General features: G+C 38.4%; 1 protein-coding gene across 2 annotated transcripts in view; it reads right to left on the bottom strand.

Moving 5' to 3' along the window:
• GATB (glutamyl-tRNA amidotransferase subunit B) overlaps positions 1-16415 on the bottom strand; it is a 43980-nt gene that overhangs the window by 24989 nt on the left and 2576 nt on the right. For both annotated transcript variants that reach the window (XR_012623137.1, XM_074823033.1), the window contains exon 3: positions 1881-1994. Coding sequence is in view for 1 of the 2 variants with exons in the window: in XM_074823033.1 (XP_074679134.1) it covers positions 1881-1994 (114 nt within the window). In the remaining variant the exon portion in view is untranslated. The remainder of the gene's footprint in view (positions 1-1880; positions 1995-16415) is intronic.

Below are 16415 nucleotides of genomic sequence, written 5' to 3'. Positions count from 1 at the left end.
TATACAGCTCATTAGCCTAAACTCTCCATCTTATTACAGGGTTCCAGACTAGACTGTTTCACTATGAAATGCGCGTTAGGCAGCTTATTGTCAGTGCTTAAACTGTGGAAGTCAGCCAGTAGAAAGACAGAATTACATGTTTCAAGCTAATAAAACGTGTCACCATCTCCTTGACCAAATTTCCATCCTTATCTGACCAGAGGATCCTGTAACTCATGTCTGCAGACAACAGCAGCCCACTTGGTGCCGTACACACCTTCTTCCACCTCACTCTTCTCCGAACACATGGATGCAGTTTCTTTCCTATGACAACATTCTTCTACACAGCTTCTATGCAGTAGACTGATAGCAGCAGACACCACAAGAATATGAGAGATTGTTTTCAGTTTAACAGCAGAAGCACCAAAGGTAGCTTGCAAACAAGTCTGGGATGTTTTTGGTGTTTCTTTATGATGCATAAAGGAATTGTGAAAGTCATGTTTATTTCTTGGTATTTCACTTTTTTCTCCTTCAGGTCTGGAAATAGGCTTTAAGATAGTTTTACAAGTTAAAAAAAGTACTGGCAATTCAAACTGGTAAGTTTGCATTTCACATTGCCAGGAGCTCACCACAGAGCCCCCAACAAAAGGGCCTCTTAACGGCTCACAAATATTAGCAGTTATCCCCAGAAACAAAATCAGTAATTACATTAACTTCACAGAAGAGCCACAAGTCCCCAACCTAGAAGAAAAGAGAACATAAATCTCTTCTGAGATCCAGCTCTCCAGTGGACAACTATAACATAATAGCCTTTCTAAGGTGAAAAGCAATTGTATTTTAATATATTATGTGTAACTTCAAAATATTTCTGATGTCTGAACACAAGAGTAGGAGGAGAGAAAGCAGTTGGGTTAATAATACACTACCTCTACACATTAATTTGAGACCTGAGAAATCCACTGTGCTTCTCTGTATGTCCGGGACACCTCACCTAAAGAGAGGATAAGCTAACATGCCTGATCTTTCTCAGATAAAACAGATTTTTTTCTTTTAATGCAGTCATCATATCTTCACCCCAAGATCAGAGGAAGTAAAACTAGTATCCTCCCTTTGACAGATTAGTATTAAACTGAACATTCAGTACAAATAAGCCGACAGAAAAATAAATTGTTTAAAAAGGTTCAATTTCATTAAAATAGAAAAAAAGGCCCAAACACTGCTGCATCCTCAAAAGTTGCTGCATCCTGTTGCAATGACAGAAGTCAGGTTCTTAAAGATTTCCATATCTCTACACCCATATCAAGAGTGGCAAAATGCACTTGACTTCCAGTGACACCTTCTACCAAATAAGCAAGCTACAACAAACCATACTGTAAAGACTCAGTTTCTCAGTTTTTTGGTGGTTTGGTTTTTTTTTTTTAATTTATTGGAACTACTGACTGAGAAAATTTTAAAGGGAAATTAAATATTTTTAGGCCCGTAAGCACACACACAAAAAGACACTATTATGTTTATACCACTGGAACCTGTGTTTGTTATACATTCACTTTAAATGAAGGACTATTATCAGGCTGCTTTTACCCTAACAGACAATTAGTACTAAACAACAGGAATGGAGAACTGAAGGGGCAAAGCAGCTCCAGCTCCCAATTCAATTATATTAAGCTACTGGAATCGTGCAGCTAAGCAAGGAGTCAGCAATCAGAGCAATCATATTCAATCAGTGAGCACCAGGGTACAGCTCTCTATTCATCAGGGCACAGCACAATATCCTGTTGGGGTGAGCAGAACACTGACTGCAAACAGAAAAAGCATCTCTTCATTCATCCCCTACTGCCATCCATACTCCAGACTTGTCCTTTCCTACAGCCGTAAAGGGACCAGCTATACTGCATACTTACAGGCAGATCTGCATAGAAATAGTGTTTTCTGTCAAACAAGGACTTCTTGTTTATGCTGCAGTTGAGAGCCAGGCCTGTCATCACTGCTGCTTCTACACATCTCCTGTTGAGAACCTAAGAAAACATGACACATGGTTTTACTCAGATACTCAGTATGTAACAAATGTGTCTCCCACACATTGCCTTATACGGAGCATATATTCCACATTGCTTGCCTTCAGCCACCATTAGATCTCTTTCCTTGTGTGGGTAGTTCTTATTCATCATTAAAGTCGTGGTAGCTACAAATCTGCAAAGCATTAAGATGAAAAAACAAGCCATTCAGTCATTTTGGCATGCCACATAAGGAAGTGTGCACTGTTCTGGCTTGCTACTTCTGCAAATATTCCAGTAATTTTGAATCTTCAAGGGTGCAAGAGACAAATCATGGCAAATTATAATTGACTTGTAATCAGCTGTCAACTCATACTGGGATCTGGAAACACAGGGGATTTGCATTAGGGACTGTAGTGCGGTTTCAGTAAAGCACTTCAGAACACCTGTAACCACAGAACCACAGTGAATTAATCAATCTACATATAGATTTCAATGCTTTGCTTAACCTGGATGAAGTTAAGCACACTTACATGCTTTGCCAAAACAGACGCAAAGAGACATCAGTTAATCCCATGGCTACAGGCATATATGCATTTCCAGTACCCAGGTAACCCATGGGATTAAGGTTCTCGCAGAATGCCACCTGATCTGAAGACCCAGCAAGGGCTTAATGAAGAAATAAAGGAGTCAAATGTGGTTTCTTACCATGGACTCTCAGCACTACACCCTTTTATCTCCTCAGCAGTGTCAGGATCCAGAGAAGAAAGTAAGTTCCACTCCAAAAAGTACTAACAAGCGGTGTTTCAAAGTTATGATTTTTTCAAATGTGCTCTCATTAATTTAATAGTTGGTTTAACTAACATCAAACAGATAAAACTGAGAAGAAAAAAAGACTGAATTTGTCTTAGCACAACTCTGACATGCTCATGCTTATAATATTTTGGAACAGGAACAGAACTTTATCCATCTTATCCTGCACTGTACAGCTGCCAAGAAGTCAATTTCCAGCAGGACCATTAAAAGGGGCACATAATGTAGAAGAATCTACATGACTTCATCTGTATTGACCAGAACATAAAAGGCTTAAATAATGTTTTCTTCAATGTTTCTGACAGTATTTACTTTTTATATTCTCCAGCCTGATTTCTGAAAACAGATTAAGCAGCTGTACATTTCCCATCATCCAATGTCTTCAGCTGGAAGAGGACTCTCTTTGCTTTACTCATCTAGTATTTCAAAAATCAAAATAATAAGAGAAAATATAAGAAACTCTTCATGTAACAGAAACTTAAAAATTACTTATACAAACAAGAAATTAAATATTTAAGACATTTAATGAGGGAACTTTCAGATCTTTGGTGTAGCTATATATGGCTAACTAGAACGCATCATCTGTTCGGGCATATTTTATTTATTAAAAAATGTAAACGATACATAAAGAAAATTTTAAATGAGAAAAGGAAGAACAATTCCTCTTCGAAATACTGATCTGCAGCAAAATAATGAATGCAATCAGTCTTGACTGTAATCAAAAGCAAAACTGGTAACTACAAATATTAATTTATTTTAGTATCATAGCTGCAGTTCACTATTCAGTAGATGCTCCTTTGTTCAACAATTAATTACTTCCAGACACTACAGATACTTTTTTATTTTTACTATCAAAGGAAGCTTGTAACAGCGCAGTGCTAGTCAAATTGTTCAATGTTTAAAGTATCATAATATTTCTAAATACACAGGCAAAATTTCCTCCTACTAAAGCCTTATGGCACGATCCTGTTCAGCTTTACAAATTCAGGAGGACCGCGCCAGTCAGCCCTTCAGCAGCTGGTCACCAGAAACCATTAAGGCTTCATAAAGACTGGGTAGACTCAGAATACGACTGCATCGAAGTAGTGAACTGGTGTCTTGCTACACTTTCTGATGGTGCAGGGGTTGTGACTGATAGTAATTGGAGAATGAGACCAAATCCAACTCCTGAGTCACAGTCAATTAGAGCCTCATAGCACTTCTTCAAAGACAGGTGAAGTTTAGCTAACAATTACACTACAACTACTGCCTTTGACCACTTGCTCTTCAATTTTTGCTTCAGAGACGAGTGTTTTTCCTTCAAAAAACATCCACTTTTGCTTCAAGCAAGAGTGTAACTTACTCATCGTCCTAAGTGATAACACTGTTTTGAGGTGAAAGAAGTAATTCCCACATACATACTACTTACACCACTGAGAAGCTTTTGCACTACTGCTGATGAAGCATTTTGGTGGGTCCGGGGAAAAACTGGCATAAAAATCTGAAGTATGATTATTTTCTATGTAGTACTAGTAAGCATTTAGATGACTGTAACGTATATGTGTCTCCTGTGTACTGGGTCATACCAGCCAAACCACTGTACGTGCGCTGTTACTCATTCACTAGTACCACTTCCTGTGCTACTTTGTTATTGACTTCTGTGGTGATCGAAGGCATTGCAAAGCAGGTATTTCCCACTAGGGCATACTGAGATGTCTACCACGCCAATCTGCTTCCTCTGCCCTGTTTGACTCTCAAAAAAAAAAACCCAAACAAAAAAAACCCCAAAATCCCCAAACCAGATCAAAACTAGATGACCCTCTACTTCCTCAAAAATCAAAACTTATCTGTTTAATACTGGTCCATTTCTGAAGTGACTGCTACTACCCATTCCAGTGATCAAGGCTGTGTGCATAAAGTGGATTTGGTTAATGTTGGAAGTGTGGGAAAAGCAAAACAGCAAAACAGTGAAAAAACTGCAAAACACACATTTCCTTAACACATGGTGCCCAGAACAAACACAGGACAGGATGGAGATCCAGTGATTTGTGTTGCCGTGGCACCAAGGAGGAATACAAAGCTAGGTGGAGGCCACGCAGTCCCATTCTTCCACTTTTCTCAAGGAACATTTGACATGACTATGCAGATTTATCTCCTGCTCTTCCCCTTCTCTCAAGGACTGTTTTGCAGTACTCCACAGACCTTATCTCTCATTCTTCCTCTTTTTCCACAAATCCAGTGCACACCTTGCACCAAGGAATGTGCTGTGTCGTTACTCAAGAAACAATGGCTTGACCACAGTCCCACCCACTCATACATACATACTTAGATAAATACTACCCCGAGTTTGTATCTAACTTGGAGGGACTATAATCCAATGTCAAATCGGAGGGACAGATCAATGGGTTTGTGCTCCTCACCGCCCCCCCCACCCCCCGCCAAGGTATGCCTTTTGGTAAGATTTGGGCCCTCAGCTACGCCGAGTGATTACCAAGGAATTGTGTGTGTGATTAAAATCGTTTTTTGTGTGTAGTGCTATATAGCCAACCTGCAGTTTGGGCATTTATCGTAGGCAATCTCAAAGAGTCTGTAGAGGTTGCATAAGAATAAACCGTACTACTCATGAACCTGACTGCTTCTCTTGAATGCAACCGGACCTACAGGATACGGGCTGTTTGTTCATCTGGTCTCAGGCCTACAGTTACAGCCATGATTGGCACACCTATTAAGAGATAAGTCCAGCTGCCCCTAGCCCCTCTAATCTCTGAGGACCAGCTAGAGCACAAGGGGATTCATCTCTTACCAAATGAATTCATTACCTTAAATGCAACAGTTAGGCAAACTACTACTTTTCCTTCAAACAAACACGGCTTTTCAAATAATCTGCAGTGATAAACATCAATTCAGTATGTGAAACTTCCCATACTAATGACCTAGAATAAGTCCTCCAAGCTTCGTTATGCAGTAAGCTGTTATTAAGTCGACAGTTTTGACTAGCAAGGATTTAAATTACTGGCTTGAACCAACAAGCTGCCAGTCTGGTATATTAGTGAAGTGGTGGCCTTGAAAGAAAGCTATGTAGTTTCTGCATAGCTATGGACAAAACACAAGAGCTTATAAAGCCTTCTTAAATATTTCTCGTCTTCCAAAATGGAAGCATCTCTCCTAGGTATTTAAGGAAAATCCTAGAGAGCTATCACAAAAGGAAATGTAAATTGTTTGTATTGGAAACTCATGAAAAACCTTAACACCACCAGCACCATTTCCCTTGTAGCTACGCTATCCTGCTCAAGCACCATGGTAACTAAGCGCTAAATGAATGAAAGAACAACCCAACCAAGATCTCTCTTTCTGATACTCGTCTATTCTTTATATCTAGTTCACAAGTGGAAAGACTCTTTTTAAAAATTTATCATCTTTATTTGCAAGGTCAGTTTCGCCAAGACCTTGGTTTTTAAATACAAGACTATTCAATAGCTATACAAAACTATACACAATACCTTCAACGGCATAAATTCCCACCAAAAGCAATTTTTTAACAGCTTTTTTCTTTAACAGCAGGTTTACTCCTTATATTAATACATTAAAGAAAGCTGGTCCCCTTTTAGGTTAAGGTATATGTTTCTGTATTTAGTAAATGATCATTTTTACATTTTAAAGAGTAGGTATGCAGCTTCTTGTTTTGCTAATGAGTATTATATAGAATAAGTGAGGGGAAAAAAAAGAAGAAACATCTAGAACTCTCTCCTGAAAAAAGTTTATTTTTGCCACCTTTAAAAAAAAAAAGTAATCTTTGCCATAACAGTAGCACACAGGAAGCCTAAGTTATAGAACAAAGTATTCCTTGTACTAAACACAGTAAAATCAAAATAATTCTGTGGAAATTTTAAAAGTTTTTGATTCTAGGTCACACATTTTAATAAAGTAGATTTCATATTAATTGGCTATCTTAAGACCTTCATTCCTACTTATAATCATGAAGAAATCAGCATTATCAGATTAACTACAGGACCATTTATCTAAGAAACATTTAATTTTAGCTCCTTTTCATTCAAAATAACGGCTGGAAGAAGGAAATAGTGCAATGTACCCAGCCAGCTCTCTGTAGACCAGGCAGTAATCTTTAGAAACCTCAACAGATACATCTAATCATATTTCCCAGTACTCCCATTTCATATCACTCTGATTTTTATTTGCTTCCACTAATGGATATATCCAGTCTTCCTATTCTTCCTGTGTTAAAAGTATCAACTTGCTGCAATATATGGTTCTTTGAAGTACAATCATAAGTTAAACTCCAAAATAAACGACTCATATCTACTTAGTCTAAATGTAATTGTGACTGTTCAGTCTGACACTGCAGATGAGTACCTCAACGCAGCCTTCCTCCTTGGCATCCTCCCACACACACAGAAGGGCATAACTGTCTTGTAGCTCTGCATTTACAGAATGTATGTTACAATAAATGAAGAACTAATCATTTCTCAAATGACCCATTTACTTCAATAGGTCTAGAATCAGACCCCATCCCTCTAAGCATACAGTAAAAATTTAAAAAACAAGCCAAACTAAGTCTTGCCATTTGTTTGGTCTGCAAAGAGCTCACATGTTCCAAAAATGGAAGTCTCTAACTGCAAGGGAAATGTAAAGAGAAGGCCAGCTTCAGTTTAGGGTCTTCTGCATTTCAGCCCAGCATCTACTTCACAGCATATTTCCTGCCCTAACATGAGCATTATGTTCTTATCCCTAAGGAAAGCGGCAAGAGAGTAGGGAAGGAAGCACCAGACATTTTAAATTAAAATCTTTGATTAATAGAGACAGATCCCAGCTTAAGAAAAGAGAACAAAATGGCAACTGAGAAGTGGAAGCAGCAAAGGAAGATGGGGGGGGGGGGGGGGGGGGCATTAAATATACACCTTAATACATTTTGTAACTTCATCTTTCTGCAGTCTAGTACCGAGGATATATGCCGCTATACAAAACGTATTATTATTCCTAACCTTGTTCAGTGGCAAAGTTGGCTTGCGATGATGCAGCACACACTCATTCAAATCGTATCTTAAAACCCGAAATTTTAAGAAGTACCCAGCTCCCAAGAATGTTACTTTATGTGTACTCAAAGGATAAGAGAGCACACTCTCTCGAAGCTGAAGAGCTAGTCTGAGAGCTCCTATCATAAGGTTTAGAATTGGAGGAAGCATCTTCCAGTGTCAGAAATTACCAGAAAAATTCAGTAGCAGTATTGAGAAATGTTGAACCCCGGGAATAAGAAAAATAGGAAGGTATCACCAGATACAGAGCTACTGAAATACTGACCACCTTCTGCATTTCTCAGTCCTTTGAGACAGAGTTTGCTAAAAAAACCCCACAGAATGAAAAATCCACGCATACCACTGTGTAGGCAAAGGGGTCAATGGTCTCAATGGACTAAATCTATTTTCAGGGGTGGCAGGGAAGCAGCCAATCCAGGGGCATTACCCCAAACTAGTGACCTTCATGTCTCAGATCGTGTCTCAGATCCCATCATCAGTGGCTAAAATCAAATAAACTTCTACTGTGCAGAGCTGGTTCCAAGCAAGAGAACCCACAGGGAAAATAGAACAATGCAGTGGAAATACAATGGTTCATGATATCCATAAACAAACACTGTGTTTCTATGGTATTCCCATCAAGAAGTCCAGTATCTCTCTAACATCCATGCCCTCTCTGTTGACAGTGGAGTCTCCTGTGTCTGTCACATATCTTTTTTTGCCCTGTCAGAAGGATGCTCCCTCTCTTACACCAGTTGAAATTTAAACCATTGATAATGCTATCTGATCCAGGACAAGTTAAATACAGGAAGATTCAGTGAAAACACTTCACTGCTGCTGGAGGTAGGGTGCTGAGCGATGGCTAAAATCCAAGTTGCAGAATGTGATCAAATCCAAAGTCAACCAAAGCTTTGAGGTGGACCTTCTCAGACCTTTTTTCCTGCCAAGCTCCACAAAAAAGGCTAAAAAAGGCTTTTAAACATTAATAACATCTGTCTTCTTCAGTATAACCTAGATTGTTTAACTTGTTAAATAGAGAAAATACAGAGCACTTAGGACAGAACAGAGTCTATAAACCAACCCCTGCCCTGTCTATCTTTGTGGATGGTCCTTTGCTTGTAGGCCTGGTGAGGGCCAGCTCTGTGGTATTCTGAGTTGCTACAAATTCTGACCTTTGATACATATTGACTGTCATTTTCTCCCTCTGCTCCTTCTTGAAATCTTTGTGTGTCTGAGAGCCCACACTAAATACACACCAAAAACTCCTAGTCCTTTGCTCTGCCTCACTTTTTCCTCCATTTGCTGTCTCCTGAAACATGCTTATTTACTCCCCAAAGAGGTAGCCATCTTTCCCTCCAGTCTGACCCAGATCTCTTAAAAGAGCAAAACATAAAAATTGAGAGTAAGCCAGAAGTGGTCTATCACACATAGAGAGAAGAATATACTAATTCAGGAAAATAATAGGCAATATAATGCATCAAGTCTTGCAAAAAGCTATTAAGAAAACAAACTAAAATTCTTTGTTTTTAACAAAGCTGTTCCAGAACAGCAGAAACAATGAAAACTAACTTCCTATGAATAATTGCCCTAGTTTGTTTTACCTAAGCAGTGACCTCAACACTCCCTCCTCCATGGTTCCCCCATCTTCTCCCCATTTCATCAAACACCCCAAATTGAGAATAAAGTGTCACAAATACCTTAATAGCAGCAGCCCAAATAAAGCTGAGAGCAGTGGGGAGAAGAGAGAAGAGACTCAATTGCTAATTTCCTCTTCATGTGCTTGTTAACATATTCACAAAAACCCCTACAAACCTAAAATTTTTTGAGGCAAATTTGGCTAACTCGGCAGTCAAACTGCAAAACTAGCATCTCTGTATAGAAAATAATGGTTGCAGTGGCAAAATCTGCACATGTAACTAAAACATCGGTTGCAGAAGTTTACATAATCCTCTCAAAATCGAATACATAGTCATAATATATTTAAGGTGGCAAGGTGGCTGATAATCAGAGAGAACACAAAGAAATTAATTTTACCCTAGGAGTCAATTACAGCCTAACTGCACCAAGATAAGTTTCAAACAAAATACATAAACGTGACAGTTATGCAACACTACACACAAGACAGCTAACCATGAAGAGAACAAAGACCCAGCCTACAACTACTGTTGGACAACGTTTCCTAAATACCTTTCAATGAAAAAGCTCTTCAGAGAAAGAATTGTTAAGAAGAATGAAGAAGCAAGATGTCAGTTTGCAAAGTTAAAATGCTAACAAATTCCTAGAACCATGATTGTCACAGAAACTTTTGCTTAACAGAGCACTGCTTTCATACACATGTACACAATATACTACCTTGGATTTCCTCAAAACGAGTCACCTGGAACCAGACTGTTTGTCCACATACTGAGAGAAAATGAAATCAAACACTTAACAATGCCAGAGCATATATAGAGACTGTTAACAGAAGTAATAGAAATTTGCCCCAAAAAATCCACTCACAGTTCAAACTTTTAAAATAAAGAAATTCCCAGCCCAAGAAAAACTATGGGAAAAAGCTAACGTGTGTTTCAGCAGCAATTTCAGACTGAAAACAGAAAGAGGGGACAATGATCTGTCTAGCTGTCATGTAATGGTCATGCTCTCCAAAAGTATCAAAGATGGCACAATAACTGCAGTAACAGAGCTGTGTGAAAGAAAGGAAACAAGCCTGCTCCCTACTAAGAAGTAGAAAAATATCTGTATAAAGCAAAAGGTAAAGCAATAAAAAAAAACCAAAACAAAAAGCAACACAAAAGGAGATAAGAGAAAATACATAGATAACATCACTGATGCATTTGAAGGATCTACTGAAATAGGTGATAGCAAGATGTTTTATCAGCTCAATGCTGTTCTAACTGGCAAGTTTACATCAGCCAGAGGGACCTGTTAAGGATGGACAGGAAAGCCAACAAGAACAACAAAAAGAAAGAGAGCTCAATAGGTAGCACAGTTACTGAGGTGCTAAGGAGACAAAGCCCTACAGGAATTGTTAGCCTTGACAAAAAGATTAAAACACCCAGAATGAGTGTCATAACTTCTCACAAATAAATGAGACATAGCAAAAAGAAAGAGAAAACCTTATGGGGGACTCATCCAAAGCTTGAGAGAAGAGCAACAAATGTCATCAAATACTTCAAAGCATAAAAGCAGAGGCGTTTCCTGAAAAATGGCATTTACAGTTAAGTATAAAATAAAGCTGAGCTAAGCAACTGCAGTAACTGAGGAAGTATATACACTTCTCAGACCTCAGTGAAGGAGATTAGTTCCACAGGTAACCCTGGGGTTGTGAATGATCCTATGAAAGAGAAAGAAATAGAATGAGGAACAACTCCCACCATAACCCAGCCCTGAAAGTTGCCTGAAGCAGGCCTCCCTCATCTTTCAAAGACCACTCCTGACCAGTACAATGGCACTGAACTGATTAACAGCTTGAAATTATGTAGGCAGGCTTTAATCCATCATGCACTCAGAAATTTAAGGGTCTATGAACTGCAAAGGCATTCTCAGGGAGCAATGGTTTGAAAGCCTATTTCACTCCCCTAGTTTTTTTCTAAATTATGTGGGATTTTCTTTTGAGAGGCTTACTGGGACTCCAAGTCCAGACAGCTGGGACTGTGTGAGCAACAAAAGACTGAACCACTGATGATACAATGCATGTCGCAAACCCAAATATTATCAGGAAAGGACTGCAACAGGAAGGTACCATCAGTTTCTAAGAAAATATCTTTTTGCCCCTCAGCACAATTATTACAGTTTTACTGAAAGAAGTAACAAGCAGTTAAAGTGAACCTAGACATAAGTAAATGGTTTAAAACAAGCATGAACTCACTTTTTCCTTCAGGCACTGCCACCAATTTATTTTGAGAGGAGAGCTCATGGATACAACAACCTAGGCATCATGTGGTTTCAAAGAAAAGAAGAAAATTTATGTAATGGAAACTAAGCCAACATGCATATAAAGATCAGAAGATTGTCCAGTTCCCCAAGAAAGCTGCGTGCAATTAAAAATGTGGTTATCAAAAGTCAAGCTAAGAAGCAGATTTTTTTCAAAGCAAGTACTACAAGAAGGGAGTAAATTCATATGCATGCCAGCAGGAATGTCAAAACAAAACTGAAATCACAAGTTGGTAAAGCAGCTGTTGCAATCACCAGATTTAACAGGCACAGGATATCAAAAAATCTAGTTTCAAGGTGTAAAGTATAAATTCTGGTCTCAAATGCTGTTTCTGTTCCAATATGTACAGCTGACAGACACATCCACCAAAATCTCACACAAACTTCTCAGTGCCTTTGAAAGCAAATGCATCGGGTAAATTCTGTATATGAACAACATTTAAAATGCATCATAAATTCTGATAATCTATCACCCAAGACATCTGGAAAAACACTGGGCATCTGCCACTGCCAAGGATGGTTACAGTGTCAATATAGGAAGGGAAACTAAAGCACCCTCTACATCCCCAAACTGGGTATTAACCCTGTCACATCCCTGGGCAGCCTTCTCAACAGCACAGCACTGCAGGGTGGGAAAGGCAACAGCACAATACATGTGCTCTCTGCTACTGCACACTGTTGCAGTGACATTCCTTAGCTTTGGAGAAGTTAGAGTTTGTAGTTTAAGTTGCCAGTGGTGCAATACCAGAAGGAACAAGGGCTAATAGTTGTTCTTGCCCTGCTTTCTTCCATGAAAAGGTGCATCTGGTTGCCCGACTGTCATTATACAGGTAAGAGAAGATACAGTAGGACCCAAATGCTTCCTTCTATCACTAGTTACAGAGGGAAAACTAAAGGAGTTTACTACAAGAGGATATAAAAATCTAGGTGCAGGATAACAGCTATGAGTGAGTTGTCAAGTCCTAAAGGATGTCCAGTTGAACAGGAAAAAATTGTATATTCAGATAAAATTATGTATCTCACATGATATTCTACAGCACTGTGCAACACAGATCTTACTCTGCTTCTTGAGGTCAGAAGGTATTTACCTTTTCTTCATTAGAAATAGAGACTGATCATTGCCAAGTGTTTCCGAAAACTCTTATCTTAAAAAAAGATAAAAAAGATGCTATTCACACTGTGAAGAGAATGAAATTCAAATGCATGAGAAGGTGTCAAAAATTTCAAAATACTTAAGACTCTAGGGCTAACATTCATTCAAATCTTATTAATTTAAACCTCGGTTATGTAAATCCTAGATTATTTCTTGCCTACAAAGAAACAGGATCAGGCTTTAGTCATGCAGGAGACAAACGTAAATGTGCATCTTTTCGTGTGATTAACAACAAAGACTGTAAGCACAGACAAAAGGGTTTCAGCCTTTAGCTACTAGATCTACTATCTCATTTCTGTGGCTGAGCTATAATTAACCTTTAGTCAGCCACCTCAATCATGAGAATAGATAATCATGGATTCTCTTTCTATGAGCCCACTCTTTATAAACCTCAGAATTTTCAAAGAGGATAAATCAGACTGGGAGTGCAATCGCCTTTACGGATCCTCAGAAGAATTTTAGATCAACCTGCAGGGATGACCCGCTACAGGCCACCACGTATAGCGTAAAACTTATAACAGGTCCTCTAAAGACACCAAGCTAAGATCATTGCCAAGTCCATTCAGGAGGTAAAAAAAAAAAAACAGGCCTTTGCACATTTCCTTACATGAAATGTAATGTATGTAATCACATGTAGTCCCAAAGAAAGGAGATCCTTACAGTAATTTGAGTAAGATGCTATCTGGTCTAGTAGTGAGGGGCTCCATCATCACAGGGCACAAGAAGCGTAGCATGGGGTATGCCATCTAGTCTCAGTACTTCTACTTTTTTAATCACAGCTTTGCCACATTATTTTTTCTGTTTCACGCCAAACAAGAGTGCACCTGCATAGCTGTTCTTGCCTGTAGCTGTCTCTCAGAGGCACGTTATGAGAGCAGCAGTGACATGGCCTTGACACTAACACTGTGATGGTCCTCCTAAGGGCCTACTTGCAGCAGAAGCATAAAATAAGCTGTGTTACAGTACGGGAAGAAAACAGAGAGAGGAAAGATGGAGGAGGACTAAACACATTCTTCTAGTTTCCCCTCTCCTGTGCAGAGCACAGCAAAGGCTCACACCCACACTCATCAGTGACCCAGAAATGTATAACAACCAGAAAAGCTCCCTTTAGTACCATTCTTTCTGGTCCCATTGTGAAGCAACAAATGCTAGCATGGTTGTCTACCACAACCGTCTCATGGTCCCAAAGTAAATTTAAATCCCTGTGACACTGAAAACTGCCCCTATAGTTCTCAGTTAATAACAGCAGTTATTCTCTGCTATGGACAGCACAGCTACTGTATTAAAACTCTTATTATTTTTTTCATTTCTCAACTAAACAGAGTCAAAGTAAAGGCCAAATATTTACCTTCTGAAGAAACTTATTAGGCAATAATCTTAACATTTGTTAAGATGTTTTGGGGTTTTTTTACAAATACTTGGAAATTTTCAAAAACAACCCTCCATCTTTCAAAATCCAATTCTACTTCAGATACTATTCCATATACAAACATGTACAGTTATTTCAAGAAAATAAGCCCAACCGTTTGATTCCAGAACAAACATCGATCTCTAATTCCTGTGCAGCAAGTACAACAGGAAAATAAAGCTGTAACTACTGACTGGATATTGTACCACATTCTGACATGCAAGAACATGTATTTCGTAACATTCACTTGCAACTATTATTTTCACCAGTACTACAGTGAGAAAAATTTTTCTTCTCTTTGTATAGATAAAAGCAGCTGGTAGAAGCTAAGATAGTATCACTACTTTTAAAGTAACCTAACCATTCTGGTTTTTGTTTCTCAGGTGCAGTTATATTCTCTGCCAAAGCCCACATGTATTGGGGTTTTCTTACAAAGGTCATACTAAGCCTCATTTGTAAAGCACTTTAACAGAGGAAAAAGCAAAAAAAGCCCTTCCAGTAACACACATAAAAATGAAACTCTTCATAAATACTCATTTTTGTTCATTCAAGAACAGTTTTATACTTGACTGAAGATAAGCACTAGACAATTTACAAGGATTTCTGTGCATTAACAGAACGTTAAGTAGAAGGTCTAAAACCAAAATCTTGAACCCTTTCACATTTTGTGACTATTAACTCTCTAACCTAGCCCTGTCCCCAACAAAAGGAACTAATTTTCCATGTTTAAGTCTAACCAGATTCTTCTAAAACCAAACAATTGCATAAGATTCCCAGGTGCTCTGGAAAGTATGCAAAATATCCATATAGTTAGATCTGAAACTCAGCCCTGAATTGCCACTGAAACCAGAGTGAAGTCCAAATTTTATCAGCATCTAAACTTCACTTCCTTAGGTTTCAATACCTTCACAAATACAGAATGAATATATCAACTCATTTAACTTTTTAAGGATCACATGGCATATATCGAGACCCTAGAAGCCCAGCTATAAGTTAATTCTCAATTTCAGAATATTATTTAAGGCTGTGTTATGGTGATGAAATGCTTCCAATAGATTAAAAAAAAGTATCTGCAACTGGAATTCAAACCTCCAGTGAAACACTTTTGCATTAAACACTTTGACTCCATTTGTCCTGGTTTCAGCTGGAAAAAAGTTTATTTTCTTCCTAGTAGCTGGTATAGTGCTGTTTTGGATTTGTATTTGCTGGTTTAGTTGTTGCTAAGGAGTGTTATACTAAGTCAAAGACTTTTCAGCTTCTCATACTGCCCTTCCATACCATATGACATCATGGCCATCATATAAACTGGGGTGAGTTGGGCAGGGGACACCACGGCTTGGGGATTGGCTGGGTATTGGTCAGCAGGTGGTGAGCAATTGTATTGTGCATCATTTGTTTTGTATATTCTATTATTATTATTATTTTCCCTTCCTCTTCTGTCTTATTAAACTCTCTTTATCTCAACCCATGAATTTTACTTTTTTTTTCACCCCTAATTCTATCCCCCATCCCACTGAAGGGGAGTAAGCGAGCGGCTCTATGGTGCTTAATTGCTGGCTGGGGTTAAACCACACCACCATTATAGTCTCTGCATGCTTGTCACATGAGGCAATGTTAAGTCATTCAATATTTATTTTCACTGTTTAGTAAACACTTATGCTATACTTTTTAAATTATTATTTTTATATTAAACTTGTTAGATTCCGAGAGAATTCTACAGCAGTACTGTCATAGCCTTCACAAAGTTATAACTAAGCTGTGACTTCAAAAATTTATTACGTTGTCACTAATAAATCTCATTGCTAAGTGCTAGCTAGCTATTCTGACTTATTCACAATGTCTCACAAAAATTTTTTTTTTTTTTTTTTAAAAAAATAAATTGTTTTGCTCTGGAAATAGGAACAGTTGACACTTTCCTAAATCAGAGACTTTCTACTTAGGAAGCAAAGTACCTCTACAGTGAGATATTCCAAATGGCAAATGACAGATACATAAACAAACATATGGCAACATAACATCAAATGGCCACTCGGAATCTAAGATGTTCTTCTCTCATAGGATTTATGTACCTCTCATATTTAAGGAATTTCGTGTGTGGCATACTAACCAAATACATCCTCTCTGGC

The sequence above is a fragment of the Strix aluco genome, chromosome 4 (genome assembly GCF_031877795.1).
Source record: "Strix aluco isolate bStrAlu1 chromosome 4, bStrAlu1.hap1, whole genome shotgun sequence".
Lineage (NCBI taxonomy): Eukaryota > Metazoa > Chordata > Aves > Strigiformes > Strigidae > Strix > Strix aluco.
The sequence above is the reverse complement of the archived record's forward strand: the minus strand, read 5'-3'. Positions and strand labels throughout refer to the sequence as shown.